Source organism: Tigriopus californicus, chromosome 5 (assembly GCF_007210705.1).
Source record: "Tigriopus californicus strain San Diego chromosome 5, Tcal_SD_v2.1, whole genome shotgun sequence".
NCBI classification, from domain to species: Eukaryota; Metazoa; Arthropoda; class Copepoda; order Harpacticoida; family Harpacticidae; genus Tigriopus; species Tigriopus californicus.
In genome coordinates this window covers 388,944-403,508 of record NC_081444.1, presented here as the reverse complement: position 1 = coordinate 403,508, position 14,565 = coordinate 388,944, and the positions used below count along the sequence as shown (strand labels likewise).

At 46.1% G+C, this 14,565-nt stretch overlaps 1 protein-coding gene across 1 annotated transcript; it reads right to left on the bottom strand.

Annotated features, from left to right (window-relative positions):
- Nucleotides 1–267: 267 nt before the first annotated feature.
- LOC131880895 (knirps-related protein-like) lies at nucleotides 268–5,633 on the bottom strand. Its single transcript, XM_059227616.1, has 2 exons — nucleotides 4,939–5,633; nucleotides 268–1,702 (listed from the first exon to the last, which is right to left on the bottom strand). The coding sequence occupies exons 1-2, from the start codon at nucleotides 5,023–5,025 to the stop codon at nucleotides 437–439; spliced, it is 1,353 nt and encodes a 450-aa protein (XP_059083599.1). The 5' UTR covers nucleotides 5,026–5,633; the 3' UTR covers nucleotides 268–436.
- Nucleotides 5,634–14,565: the final 8,932 nt, after the last annotated feature.

Sequence of the window (14,565 nt, the reverse complement as noted above, 5' to 3'; positions counted from 1 at the left end):
GAATCACTGGCCAGGCTCGACGGGTTAGTTGGTTGTTTCATGGTTCCTCACTTTCAATTCTGACAGAAGTCATAACTCAAAAACAGATAACAAGGGTCGAACCCTTGACCTCGAGCAGGCAAGCAGGGATCGAACCATTAGATTTCCACCTAATGGTATATCTGGGTTCATCGCCCACCAGGCAAACGCAATCCGAAAGCCTAATCTATTGACATAATGAACGCTCTCGTTAATCGGTTGGGGCGGGATTGGCACGCCCTTTAAATCTATCATCGACACGTTTATTCCAAGTGGAGAAAGGGGGATTTATTACAAAACAGGAAACAACGCGTTTGAGGGGCCATGACACCCCATACAGCTCATCAACTACAGGACAAATAAACTTTGAACGGACACACGTGCATACAGCATGGAGTCTGCGTATAACTAACTGTATTTAAACACAGGTCAGGTCGAGAGGCGTCTCGTCTCCCTTTTTGACAGTCTTGCGATCGGCCTTGTCGTTATTGTTACTCTCGGCCTTGGATCGATTCCCGACCTCGGTGTCCTCGTGTTCCTCGTCCGTATCGCTTAGATGAGGAATGATCTCACTGCCCACTGAGGGCGGAGACGAGGACCCATTGCTCTCCTCGTCCGAGGATCGCTTGGAAAGGTCCATGATATTTTGAGTGAGCAGTGAGTTCTTTGGTGAAACCTTCACGTTGTCTCGACGCTCGGATGCAGCCACCATTTCGGCCGAAACGGACCTAAACCGCTCCAGGAGGGCCCGATGCTCGGCCAAAATGTCCTCAGGAGCCCGAGACACGTTCACTTCAGCGGTGGGAGTAGCCAACAGCGGGTAGGCCTTCCGGGCCGCAGCTGCCGCGGCCAGCATCTGACTAGACGCCAATAGAGGGCTGAGGAGGGCTTGCTTGTGGAGGGGCAGATTGGCAAAAGTGGGGAAATTGAACGTGGGCGGGAGAAGAGGCAAAGCGGTCCCGAATGGAGAGTACATAGGATGGAACCGAGAGGCCAGGGAGCCCAGAGTGTGACTGATGGGGACCTCTGGCTTTTCTTCTATGGGCGACGCTGATCTAAAGGGCTCGCGGAGGCCGCCGGATGCGGATGATTTCAGTCTTAGAAACTTGCTCAAGTCCCTCTCGGCCGAGATGGTAGAGGTCGGGGGCGGACTAGGGCTGGGACGACTCGATCGGGACAGACCCACATCAAAGAGTCGAGGCGGTTCGGAAATGGCGGATCGAGGACTGGGCGAAGGTTCTTGTGGCCTCCACAACCCTGAGGGTGAAGTGGTCAACGCAGGTGAGGACATGGACATGGTGGGCGTGTGTATGGAGGCGGGCAATATCGGGGGCAGATTTGCGCTCGATCCCGCGTGTGAGCTTGCCGGTCCACCATTAGCTTGCTGCTGCATCAAACAGTGAATCTTGAACCAATTCGACCTGCGACCATATCGCGATCCCGACTTGGACATGCCCACCAGAAGGCATTTGCGGAGTCGACAGGCTTTGCAAGTGGTGCGGTTCTTCTTATTGATTTCGCATCGATAGTTGTTCTTACACTCCTGGATCACGGATTGGTTGTTACACGTCCGACCGAAGAACGACTTGCACCCTTCGCAAGTGAAGGCCCCAAAGTGAAATCCCGCCGCTGGCTCGTTACAAACGCGACACAGTTGATTCTGCATCGGATCCAGTTTGTCGATCTGAAAAGTAAGAGGGCAGGAAAGAGGAGTGAAACTATGGTGGGTACCTTCGTTTTTAGCACCATTTCCTTCCGCTTGTGTCGACGACAAAAGGAGGGCTATCGTCTCTTAATTCATTTTTTCTTCCTTCTAACCACGACTCGTTTGGGGGACTACTCAGCAGCCTTGCTACATACATGTACACTAGTGCGTGCGTATTCTACTGCAAGTAGTGTGCGGTAGGTCCCAGATGCTCTGGATGAAGCTTGAGTCTGTTAAGTCTGGGTCGCTCGAAAACAATGGGCCCGGGTATGACCTCAAGAAATAGGCTGACTGACTGACTGACTTGGGTAGTGACGACGGAGATAGTGATGGTGCGAGTGAGTGGTGGTTTCAAGGGGGTTATAATAAGAGGCGATGCTTTCCTTTGACAGAAGGGTATTAGGAACAAACAGGTTATGACCTTTAAATGTTTCCTCTCTCACAGCAGCGTCCCACTGATTGAATAGGTCTGCCACGTAGTCAGAGGCTCTGCGAGAAAATCAATCAAACTGACGAACAATTCCGAACGCAAGAACGCCAGAACCCAAGAACTCAAGAACGTTGTTGGGTTGAATCGCAGATTTTGTTATCTCTCTCTTTACACGAACCCGAATCCGTTCGGGTCTTGCGTGGCACAGAAACCCAAACTCAATGGTTTCTTGGCATTTTCGACAGTGATTATCGTCTAAAAAGAGTGAGTGTGGGTGTTCTATAACTATCGGTATGTGGCGTACATACTGGAAAGAAGGCTTCTAGAGCCATTTTTATGGCCAAGCTCTAACAGGCAATCTAAATATTTTCTCACGCAAAGAATAAAAAAGCAGATCCACTTTTCAACGACGTGAACTACATAATCATCAGGCTCATAATTGTTATGACCCGCCCGGTCGGACCAACCAAAGGGGGCAATGTTCACACCATCAAACGGAACAACTAGGATGAGCTACCAAGCCTTTGAGCCATTGAGGAGGAGGCCTGTACACAGACTCTAATCGACGTACCACTACTTACTGTGAGCTCGTACGTACACCCAGCTGAAATGAAGTGGAGTGCGAGGCAGGCATTCAAAGGTGTTAAATTCCATTTTCAATTCAGGCCATATCTCAAATGGTGACAGTGGACTTGTCGCATTGTTCCCTTGACAAATTCTTGGACTTAAGTGCATCACACTTAGTAATGTACACATTGTGTAGTCCAAATAAGTCGTCGCCTTCGAACTTGGAAGACGTACCTATCTACCTACCTACTAAGAACAGTGTGTATAGGTGGACGGTAGTATGGGTAGTATGCCTTCCCCAACAACCAACTTCCAACTTGGTTGGAACTACTTGCCACTTCACACTGAATAAAAGAAATGGAGATGGCAAGTTAACTCGACGGAGGAAAAAAACAAAAGAAAACCAGCACGAAGCAAGAAACTTGAATTGCCATCCATCATCGTCTGGTTGGCGTGGAAAACACCGCCATATTCCATTTTGGGTGCACTCCTGGATGAAGCAAAAGCATTCAAGACCGGAGCTTGATTTCCCTCAATCGGCCTTAAAGTCCATAAACATTTGACGACGCTGAAATGGGGTGTTGAAAAGGCCATTGAGATAATTATGTCAGTGGGAAAGTGACGGTCTCATTTTGGATCGCTGGCTGTTGCGTTGCCGAAGCTCGTAAATCAGTCCCATTTCAGGAGAAAGACGTCTTGATTTAGTATTCCATTCTACATACTCTTCATTTCCAAAGGGATTGAAGATTGGACAACGCCATGAAGACAAGAACAAGCTCTTTTTTAGCCCCAGAACAGTAGACGACCCTCATTACTCACTTGTCACCGCGAAACAGAGCCGAGAGGACAAGACAGATCACCTGGACTCATCTGCCATTACAAACATATTCTGGCCCGTTTAGTCTAGATAAGGAGACAACTCCAAAGCAGATCATCCATTGAGGTGTATGGAAGTAGTTCACGAAGATGCCTGTCTACTTACCTACCTAACTAGATGGTCCATTTCTGCCATTTTATTCTCATGGGTCGGATTTGGACTCTCAAGAACGAACTTAGGCGCTGGTGAGCTAGAAATTCCACGCATACAGAGGCAATACTAGCATCGCCCTTGGTGGGCTCTCAAACTACGATCCATGGAGACTTGGACCGGCTATGTAGTTCAGGAGGCTTCATTGTACGTAGGTAGCTACTAGCTACCCAGGAACTGAGCCACTTCGGTGGCAATTTGTTCGAGGATTTATGATAACACGACCAAGGAGATGAGGCTGGAGCAGAATTTTTTTGCCACTGAAAAAATCCCTGAAATAAACGTCAGGGGTGACAAAAGGCAAGAAGACTAAGAGGTCGTACGGCAGTAGTCCACTAAGAAATTGAAGATGGTCTGACCTAGTATTTGTGAATAAAAGGATCGCTCTGAGACACTAAAAGGGGACATAAAAACGAACACACCGAGTGAGTGGCCTTCTTTATCGTCTTGAACAGGATTCTGCCATGCCTTTGGACCCTGATTCCGATCTCCTTTGGCCAACTTTTCAGACTCAGATAAAAAGTTTGTTTGTGATAGTAATTTGCCAACTATAATAGCGTCGTTGAAACGAAGGGCTAGGCTGATACTCCGTAGTGGCATGAACTTGGAAACAATCGACAATAGTCGCACTTTTGGTTGATCAAGATACCCATGCTGTTCCCAACTTGGGGCTCCGCAGAATTTGATGAGATAGGGTTCCACCAAATGGCGCCGGCGGTCTATTTTAAAAGCCGAAATGGGGTATCGTGATTTTGATTACACTGCATCATTACCTGAGTGCCCTGTGCCCCTCGAGTTATTGTTCTAGAATCTCTGTGTGAGGCCTTCATTATTAATAATGAAATCACCCCTAGAACAGACACTTCTTCATTGTTTGGCCTGTACTTGGCCCAATCCTTTTTTCTATCTCGCGGCCCCGCGTCTTCCACGCCTCTATTGAGTATTCTAGTTCGGGGAAAAAGTCGTGAGTTCAAGTGTTGTCGCTTCCCATCATAATGAGATTGGCCTTTTCATAATGAGCTCATAAAGAACAAGTCTATTTTTTCATCGACCTCAGGGTCTGAGGCGGATACTCAGAACGGCCAGCTTGCGAGGCTAGAGAGGTACGTACAAGTAGATGGTAGATCGCAAAGAGGTTGTGTCAGCAGTCAGAGATGAAGAGGAATCTTGGACAAAGTGTCTGAGACTTACCTTGGTCTGATCAAAGGGGTTTCCAAACGGTGACAGATGAGGATGAGACAGATGCGGATGAGGATGGGGGTTGGATGAGCCGAACATGATTTCACTGAGCCCTCCCCCCCGGGGTTGAGAAAATAAATATGTTTGGTGGATATGAACCGGACAGGTTCAAGTGGTGTCCTCGACTGATTTCACGAAACTCATTCAGTCCAATAGGTCGTGGAAGTAAGTAAGTCACTTGGGCAGAGTAAAATGTGATGGTGTTCCTCAAGGAGTGGCCCTTGCTTCTTTCATGCTTGCTTGCTAGCTAGCTCGCTAGCAAGCTTCCTTCCTTCCTTCCTTCCTCCTTGGAAAGATCAGCAATGGCAATGAGGGGCGCTTCTTCTTTGCCCTCTAGGTACTCTTTGCGGGCTACACCAAAAATCTTCTTCTTGGATGATGTTGATGATGATGATGATGAGAGAAGTGCCAGGGCCCAACTACATAGAAGAGCCCCCGATCTCTGGACTCGTCTTCTTCTCTGTCGTCTAATCCTCCAGCTCATCTTCTTCATGGGGGAAAATCCTGAAATGGTTCGCTCTTTCTCTTTCTCTGGTGTGGTTGAGCGCCACTCCTCGGAGTGAGATACTCTCGTTTTGCGGGCGTTCAAATCTCTGGTGGGCCTGGCGATCATAACAGAAAGAGAGAGAGAGACCTTTTTTCTGTGTCTCGAGCGCTTGAACGAAAACAGGCCCTGCTGGCATTTATGCCATCCAGCGAACGGAAAGAGCTCCTCGAAGATGAGGCGCCCCGAGAGTGCCGACCGACATTTGAGTTCGTTGTGGCCTGGAAGTGACGGGAAGCGAGCTCGTTGGACCCGGGAACGAGACGAACCCAGATTTACGTAGTGAACACGAGAAGGGCGAAGGAGTGTGGTGACTTGGAAACCTCATTTCACGCTTTTTGGGTCGATCCGCACTCTACGCGGACGAGTCACATACATGAATACACTCACACATGCCCCACGCACACGACGCACATACACACATTTGAGTTCGTAAGAGACGAGACCGCGAGGCCCCGAGTTCGAGAACTACGAGTAGCTTGCCCTCTGGATTGTGAACGGAGAGACACAAGTACGTTACCTTGTAGCGTAGAGCACAAGAAACACGGTATCGAGGCAAAAACGCGTCTTGCGGAAGGAGTGTGTATTGGTCAATTTATGGCCAGAAATTGGCCACAAAAAAACGAGTATAATAAACCAATATTGATTGATTCATCGCTCCATGTAGCCGGCAAGGTTTTCCTTACATTATGGCGATTAGCCGATTTATGATCAGGACTGCATGTAAAATATCATTCCATTCAAAACAAGATGTGAATGTGACCAACGTGTACTTGCATGTTCCTCCCTTGTTCCATCTAAGCCTGGCTAGGGATATTTTAGAGGAGTTTAGATTTAGGGAGTTCGCATTCTTCTCTTTTTGTTGCTTAACCACTTTCTTAATCGCTACAGGGAATGTGATCATCAGTATTTTACTTTGTATTTTTGGTGCTAGGGTTGTTAGAAAGGTGAACCCAGAGAAGCTAGCCATCACATCGTTCTATTTCTTTTCTATGGGCAATGTCATATCCGGTATCAGAGCGTTTCAGAGAGTGTGGTTTAGGGTTTGCCAAAATTTGACTGAAGAGATATTTAAAAAAAGCAAAAGGAGCATGTTCCAACTTGTTCGACCTTTTGTAAACATGCTGAAGTAATGGGAGCCCAATAGACAAAACATATTTCAGATGTGACTAAACAAGCGACTTCTAGAGAGTTAGCATCCGTAGCGACAATTAATTGTTCTTCTTGAGTTTGATGATATGGTGGACCTGAGATCGAACCTATGAATTCGAGTAAATCACGTTCACGGCCCGTATCCTGCTTTCTAACGTTTTACATGTACGTACAAAATGACAGCTTCTCCCTTCCTTAACCAATGTCTGCGTCGATTAAGGGTGAGAAAAGAAATTCTTGTGGCATCCATTGGGACACATTTTAATCCCGCCATTGTCCAAAGTGAATGGTTATATTCGCGCAAGGAAATGTAATGCCATGTTTTGCTCCGCCCACGCGAGAGCTTGGATGAGTCGGATATCCCGCCAACACACTCATCTTGATTGTGTCATATTCTGAATTCATTCCATCGCGCCCATCTTTGATCCCACGTTGAGTGTAACACTCACTCACACACACACATTGCGTTGGCTTGTTGGTCCTAGGAAAATCAAGAAGAGGCCCGGAGTCTGACGAAAGAGGTGCTACATCTGTTCCAAACGCTCATTGAGCTAGAGATCCGCTCAAGTACCACACCATGGATGGAAACGCGCAATGACTGAGATAGATGGGATGGGAGAAGTGAAGTATCGATCAGATATTTGCAGGGTGGCGCTGAAAATGTGATTTATTTCTTTTATTATAGCCCTCAGGAATTTGAGCGTTCATGCATGATGGCCGCCTATAGCCTCACTTATTAGTCCAATAGAGGGTTTCTCTATAAGGGAAGCCGCTCCTGCCACTGCCAATGCGGTTCATGCTTTTTATTTGGCCCATGTTGGTAGTTCATTCTAACATTATTAGGCATCCTATGGATGGCAAAAAAAAAGGTTAGTACTTGATACATTCCCTGTAAACTTGAACCAAATCATCAGCTTTTCCTTTCAAAGCTACTGTCGTTCATGCTGAACCGTTAACCTCATTTGACATACTGAACCCAATCAAACCCTGTGGACTGGTTTCCTTAGTATCCAGGAAATTCTGCTCAGGTATTTATAGACCAGTTCATATATTTTGCTGAGCATGTGAAATATCTGTGCTCTGAGCCATGATCATCCCCATTGAGATGTGAAAGAGATGAGGAATGGTGTAGAGAGGAGGTCGTGTATTTGCTGCGATCAGCTTTGTCAGATCGAGATAGGAGAGCTGCTCTCTGTCTCTCTCTTTGGGTATATTGTCCGAGATGAGCAGCATCCTACTGTTCATTTTATACGCAATTTATATCTTTCAAACCTCCTCCCCGAGCCACCACCATTCACCTTTAATGCACTCGGTAATCCACAGGGGCGACGACACCATGTATAACATACTGGATACATTATGTTCATATGTAGACAACCGGGCAGCCAAACCCAGCTCCAATGATGCTCTAACCTACTAGTCGCTTTATTAAGTATGTACCTACAGTTGAAGCACTACTACGGTATGTAGTACCAGCAAATAGTGGTGGTATTCGAGATGGCTGAGATACTACGTACATGCAAGCAATACCTACACTGGTACTATGTGGCCGAGAAGCGGATGATGGGGTCGATCCAGAGGTCCAGATCACCTCTGCTGATTTTGAATGACCACTTTTTGTGCCTCTCGGTTTCGGGTGTGGAAAATTATCGCCTCCGTGAATAAAACCTGAACGAACTCAAACGAGCACGGCTAAACGGGGGAGAATGCTACGCGCACACAGCTAAGGAGGATTCACAACCAATCTCGGGTAAACTAGTGCCCTTTCTCTTTGACTTGTTCCATAAAATGTCTTGGCGGTTCATCACCTGAACCATTTAATTCTCTTTTCAAACGGAGTATTCGAATGGAAGCAGTTGTACCGTTGTAGCCCAGGACTGCCTTCATGTAACTCCTTAGATCACTTCGCCGCTAAAACTTGGTAAGTAATAACAAACCCCTGGTTTAAGGTTCCAAAGCAGTAGATAATTGATTTTCTAAGCCCCTTTCCAGACAAAATTAAGTCGATTGTTTTACAAGTAGCGTGATGTCTCTCCAAGCTCTTGGAGTGTCTTAGGCCGCAAACATGGTCCATGCCATGCATGAGAAGCTTTGAGATCATGATGAACCTTGATATGTCCATTTACTCAAAAATGAAAAGAGGAAGAGGGGGAAGTCAGTCACGATTGTTGCTTTTTTTCCTTTTTATGGAGGTCAGGCCCAACGAGCTTCAAAAACTTCATTGGCGTTTAAGGGCGACAATGGCTCCTCCAAAATGTCGAAATTTGAAGGCAAATATTAGAGCTCAATTACTTACAAGTTAGTGGAAGATATAGCCATTTCCGTCGTTAATTAAGCTGCTGGTATCAGAAAGTTCTATCAATTGATAACTACCAACCCTAGCCCCTGATTGAACACCAGGCTTAGACAATCCTGCTCATGTCCCTCATGTGATGTTAATTAATAGTTATTCTTTTTTATGTGTGAACCAATGTAGGGATGATAAAGTGTATTGTCTAGTAGTTAAATTGTTGAGGAGAAATGAAAAAATGATCGGGAGCAATATGTTCATAAAATGACAAGAAATGGGATGCTCCGTCATGGTTGGAAAATCTTGTCAAAAATCAACAAACAAAGGGAATGGTTGAATTTTATAGAATGTTTTGGCTTGTGCAAATATCTTGTTGAAAATGTTGTTAACACCCCAAAAAGTAGGTTGAAATTCTCATTCGTGCAAAAAAGGAGATTTTAGCAAGCCCACAAATGTTCAAAATAGTGTCGGAGCGAGTCCTGCACTAGGCCTATGTTTTCCATCATTAAGCAAGGCGTATTTCAAGACTTGCACTTTTCATTTTCAAGCCAAAACGAAGTTAGGCCAAATGCTAAAGAAATTCAATAAAAGAAATCAAGACGAGTTTTCCGAAAAAAGTCTTGATTGCCCTTGCACTACTTCGAAATATCAATACTACTAGACTGTATGTTTTTGCCCTTGATAGAAAGTCAATTATTAACTTTAATAGATTCTAACTGATTTGGTAGGAAGATTTAAGCGCCAAGGCAATGGTTATAAAGATGTCGATGAAACGTGTGATGCTTTGAAGCAAACCATTTCCAGAACAGATCGGAGCCCTTTGGCCGGAATATCGTGTTTTCACATTGGCACAGGTTTCTTTCAAGTGATAGGACGTCTGAAATGTAAAACTAAGATTCTTGGGATCAATTGAAGCCTATTGTCGAATGTTCCTTCTTTAAGCCTGACATCCAATTTTTGCATTCCTTTTCATACAAAAAAAATCTTCGTCAATCACTCGTATTTTGAAACAATTCCATTTGGGTACTTTATGAGGGTTGTCCAGATCTTGGGTTGTTGAATATCGGTGCCTAGAGTGCCCTAGCAAACACTAGAAGTGGTTAGCTGGCCATCGATTTATGCTCTGTCTTCGATGTATGTACTCATTGATACCTCGGCTTGTACATATTCAGATGTACATATATCTCCCATACTAGACAGGGTGCCCCTCGGAGTAACCAACCCGTTGCATAACACCATCCGAATTCAGTCTGTTCCTGTAAGAATAAGCATAAGCATAAGAACCAACGAACTGCTTCTCGTCGTCCCCTACTCGTCCGCACATCCAGTCGAATCATTATTATCCTCACGTGTTCTTCTTTTTCGTGCCTTCCAAGCTCGTTTCCCACGTCCAATCATCATCGAGAATGGATTCTAGGCCACGCAATCCCTGCCAATCCTGCGGGGTTTCAGCAGCACCTAGTGCCACTTCGTGCCCCTCTCTCTCTGTCTGTCTCTCTCTGTTTCGCTCCATCCTTCCATTCCATTCTCGACTCGAGGAGCAACCTCTCGATCTAGATCTACCTCACGAATTCGCCATTGGACTTCTTGGCATGAAAGGCAGTTTTGGGGCTGGGAGTGTGACGGCCACAGCGAGAGGACCATTTTTTGCCTTCATGCCTCGGATGGAATGAGAGCGATAGATGGTTCTTTCCTCTGCAGTATATACCATGTGACTAGCTAGCTTAGAGAACGAGCGAGGATGAGAGGAGTGAAGTCTGGAAGCAGCCAGGATATCTGGAGAGGGCATTACGAGAGCTCTCGACCAATCACGAGCTCGAGTTCTAGATCTGGACCGAGATCCCTCCACCGATTTAGACCAATGAATAGGCTGCCCTGCCTTGTTCAATTGGAAGGATGGAAGGATGGCTGAGATGCTAGGGCCATTTTCCAAATGGTTTGGACAGAGAACGAGGCCCCATTACTTTGGCCTGTCTTTGGGCTATGTTAATTTGGTGAAACGAGAATTGGCTCAGCCAACGAACAAGACTTGAGGGTCCAGGCTAGTTAGTTGGCCAGATACCTAGCTCGACTTGAAGAGCCCAAATTGGAGAGCAAACATCGAGAAGGAAGAAGGAAGGCGGCGGAGGCTTCTCGACCTCATTCCCGGGGAAGAATGCTCGGACTTAAAACCAACATCATCTCGACCACATCTTCAATGGAAGCATGGCAAGTCAGTTGCTAGTTGGCCAGCCAATGCATCAGCCAGCAGGCATCCAAGGCATCGAAGGCATCGAAGGTATCACCATGACCACAGACACCATTCGCTCCCAGTGAAGGAGAGAATGGAACCCCAGAAGAGGAAGAAGACGGCGAGGATGAGGATCATGAAGATGATGAAGATGATGATGATGATGATGACGATGAAGACCAAGAAGAGGGAGATCTTCTCGCTCACTTTCTCCCTGATCTCGAAGAGCGAGAAATCGGCGGGCGACTGGACCCCGCTTTGTAGGTGATCTCTGACTGGCAAATATTCAGAGTTTGAGGCCACTCAGGGTTGCCGCTTGCATTGCATACTGCATACAAAGAATAGAATTGCTCACCTCATACCCATGGGTTCAAGTGTGTCAACCCAAGTGTAGCTAGTCGACTAGGTTCTCGAGCGGAAATTGGCCCCTGGCCACTTGATCCCTGAATTCATAGCTCAGGATTAATGAAGAAATTTGTGAATGTGGTGTGGCCCTCTTTGGGCTTGGGCGGCTTGGCCTTTGACGATCATTCCAATGAGTACAACTTGCCTACGTGGTAGACTAATGGTGTGGAGGGCTAACGACAGAGTACGTCGTAGATTGCATGTCCCCTTGACCAAGAGAGAGAATTATGGTTACCAGGACTAAGAGAGAAAATGTTCGAGCTCTCAGGCTTGGTTAGGGAGGAATGGGAGGAGGCATTCATTCCGCTTGGATTGGACAGAGGACGACGAGCAAAGAGCGGAAAAATTAATCGAACCTTGGCGTTTTTACATCAACCATCGAGGGAGAGAGCGAGAGAGAGAAGTAGGTATCCGGAATTCGGGAATTTCTCCCTAATGAAAGACGAACAAAACGCAAAGACAGGTACGACGAAGGTAGGTGGGAGAGCAATTAGGGAACCATTTCCAAAATTTGTCATTAATTGCGTTCATTAGGAGCCAAACTGATGGGCGATGGGCCGGTTCAAATTCAAAAGGCATTTTTGGGGCGCAATCAAGGGATCATACTGGAGTGAAAAAAAGGCGATGATATCAAGTGGACTCCTTGTCGTACTCCATGGTAGCAGAATATGTGCGTGCCTTTCATTTTGCACGTGTACATGTCGAGTAAAAAGAATCGATTCGCTCTTCCTATGAAAATGCTATGGTTAACATCAATTGCTAAACACAGATTATTGTCACACTTATCCCATTGAGTGAGTCTCCGTTGAACCAGAAACTACCACCCCGTTTTTTGCGCGTTCCCTTTCGCAATCCCTTCAAAAATGTGACTGGTTTTGAGAGGAAAAAGCAACAAAAGCTGACTGCCCTCATGCTGCATAAGTAGAGAGTGAGTGAGTGAGTGAGTAAGTGTATAGTGGGTGCGTGCTTATGGCAATTGTTGTTACGGAATTCTTCAAAAGCCTTTTTGAGGGCCGTAAAAATAATTCCAAACTCACCAGGGGTAAACAGCTCGCACGTTCTACTACTCCATAGACAGCCGCCATTCTTCGAGCAGCACCCATCATCCATGTTCTATCTCGTCGGATCGTCCAACGCCAAGTTTGTTCTGGAGGATCGAGATTGTGATCTCAATACCATTGGTTAGAGGCCCCCTGATTCCTACCACAGACGTCAAAAACAAGCGCTCCATCCATGGATGGGTTGGTTGGTCCCTGGCCGATCCCTATGTATGTACATAAGTCTCAATATCTGTGCTTGGGGTGACGAGCGGCAATTCATGAATATTGTTCACTTGTACGTATGTATATTTACGGTAATGTGTGTTCAGGCCGACTTGTGTTCGAGAAGTTGCCTGCCTGTCGGCCTGCCTAACGGCCAGGCTGACTCTCTGTACCACTACTACAACTACCACTATCTTTGCTCGAGATGGACAAGGCACAAGGTGGAATTTGAATTATGGCAGAGTCCAGCGGATGGACGGACGGACGGACGGACGGACGGACACGCGTAGTTGATGGCTGGAGAGCTTTGGGTCCATGATGGTTGGCTGGTCTTGCTCGGGCTCTGTCTGCCTATTTGTATGTTTATGTGTGTAATGGAATTTCTTTCAAAGTCTGAAGACAGACGTTTAAAGATCCCTGATGGCCGGGCATTGGGCTCCATGCTAGCTAACTAGATAGCTAGCCACCTCTTGGTTTACCATAAGAATGTGTAACGACCCAACTCCTTATTATGCAAATGGGATTCCGCAAACTGATGTCATGAATCTTGTCCAAACAATATTCCGCCGAAATGTAGCTAAATCAAAACTCGATCTCGTTGTGAGAGACCATCGCTTTAAATGGACGAACACTCTCTTGAGTCCTCCTAACTCATACTTCTTCCAGGGTAATCGAATGAAGAAAGTCCACTCCGAAATTAGTATTCACCCGGGTTCTTGTGGTGGCCATACCCACGGGGCTTCGGCTTCTGCTGGCTCTAGGCATTGGCATTGGATCGAAAGCAAGCACGTAGAATCGATGTTTTCCCCGCAGATTTCCACAAATATAAACCAAAAGGTGTGATTAATGCGTCAATGATGTTTTTTTTTCCGTCGTAGCTCATCATCCATTTAAAGCGGGTTAGTTCATTTACATATTTTTTTTTCCTTCCGCGGACTTCCTTAACGCTATTGTGAATTGAATTCTCAGCACTTCAAGGCGAAAACTTATTCATTTTACTCAATTTTATTTTCATATACAATTTGATCGACCAACGAATTAGAGTTGGCGGGCCTGGCTAGGCCTTGAATATAGGGTTGTTCAGGAATTTTAGTCAAAATATTTTCCCAAGTCCACCTTAAATCCTGAATTATCTTATGAGCCATTCATTTAGTTTCAGTTTTAAAGAGCAGTCCTGGCCATTTCTGCGAGTCTTAAGCAGCATGTTCCACCACTCAGTAATTACAACGAAAACTTGAACATTTCGTTCCTAGGCCTTTGGAAACTAGTGCTTGCCTCTTGTTTCTGACGTGCTTGAATGGTTGGTTGGTTGGTTGGGTGGATGGTTGGGTGGATGGAAGGATGGATAATGTTATCCTGGGGGTCGCTCTCGTGTTCGAGGAGGTATGTTGCGGGCTAATGTATTGCATAACTAATTCACCAGATTGATGTCGTAAAACACATTGGCGATGATGAGAATTATGCTTCCTCGGGAGCAAATATGGACTCTGATGAGAATCATCATTCAAGTCGGCGGAATCCCAATCCTCCATTCGATCGCATCAAATCCCATTGGGAATTCTTTAAAGAAACTTAAAGCTGAACTAGCCCCCTGTCAATAAGGAGCGGGTCCTTCCAAAAGTCAACAAGCAATCGAACACGAGTGAATGAGAGAGGCATTTTGGTCAGTCAGTGGCCGGTCCGTCCCTGAAAAAGA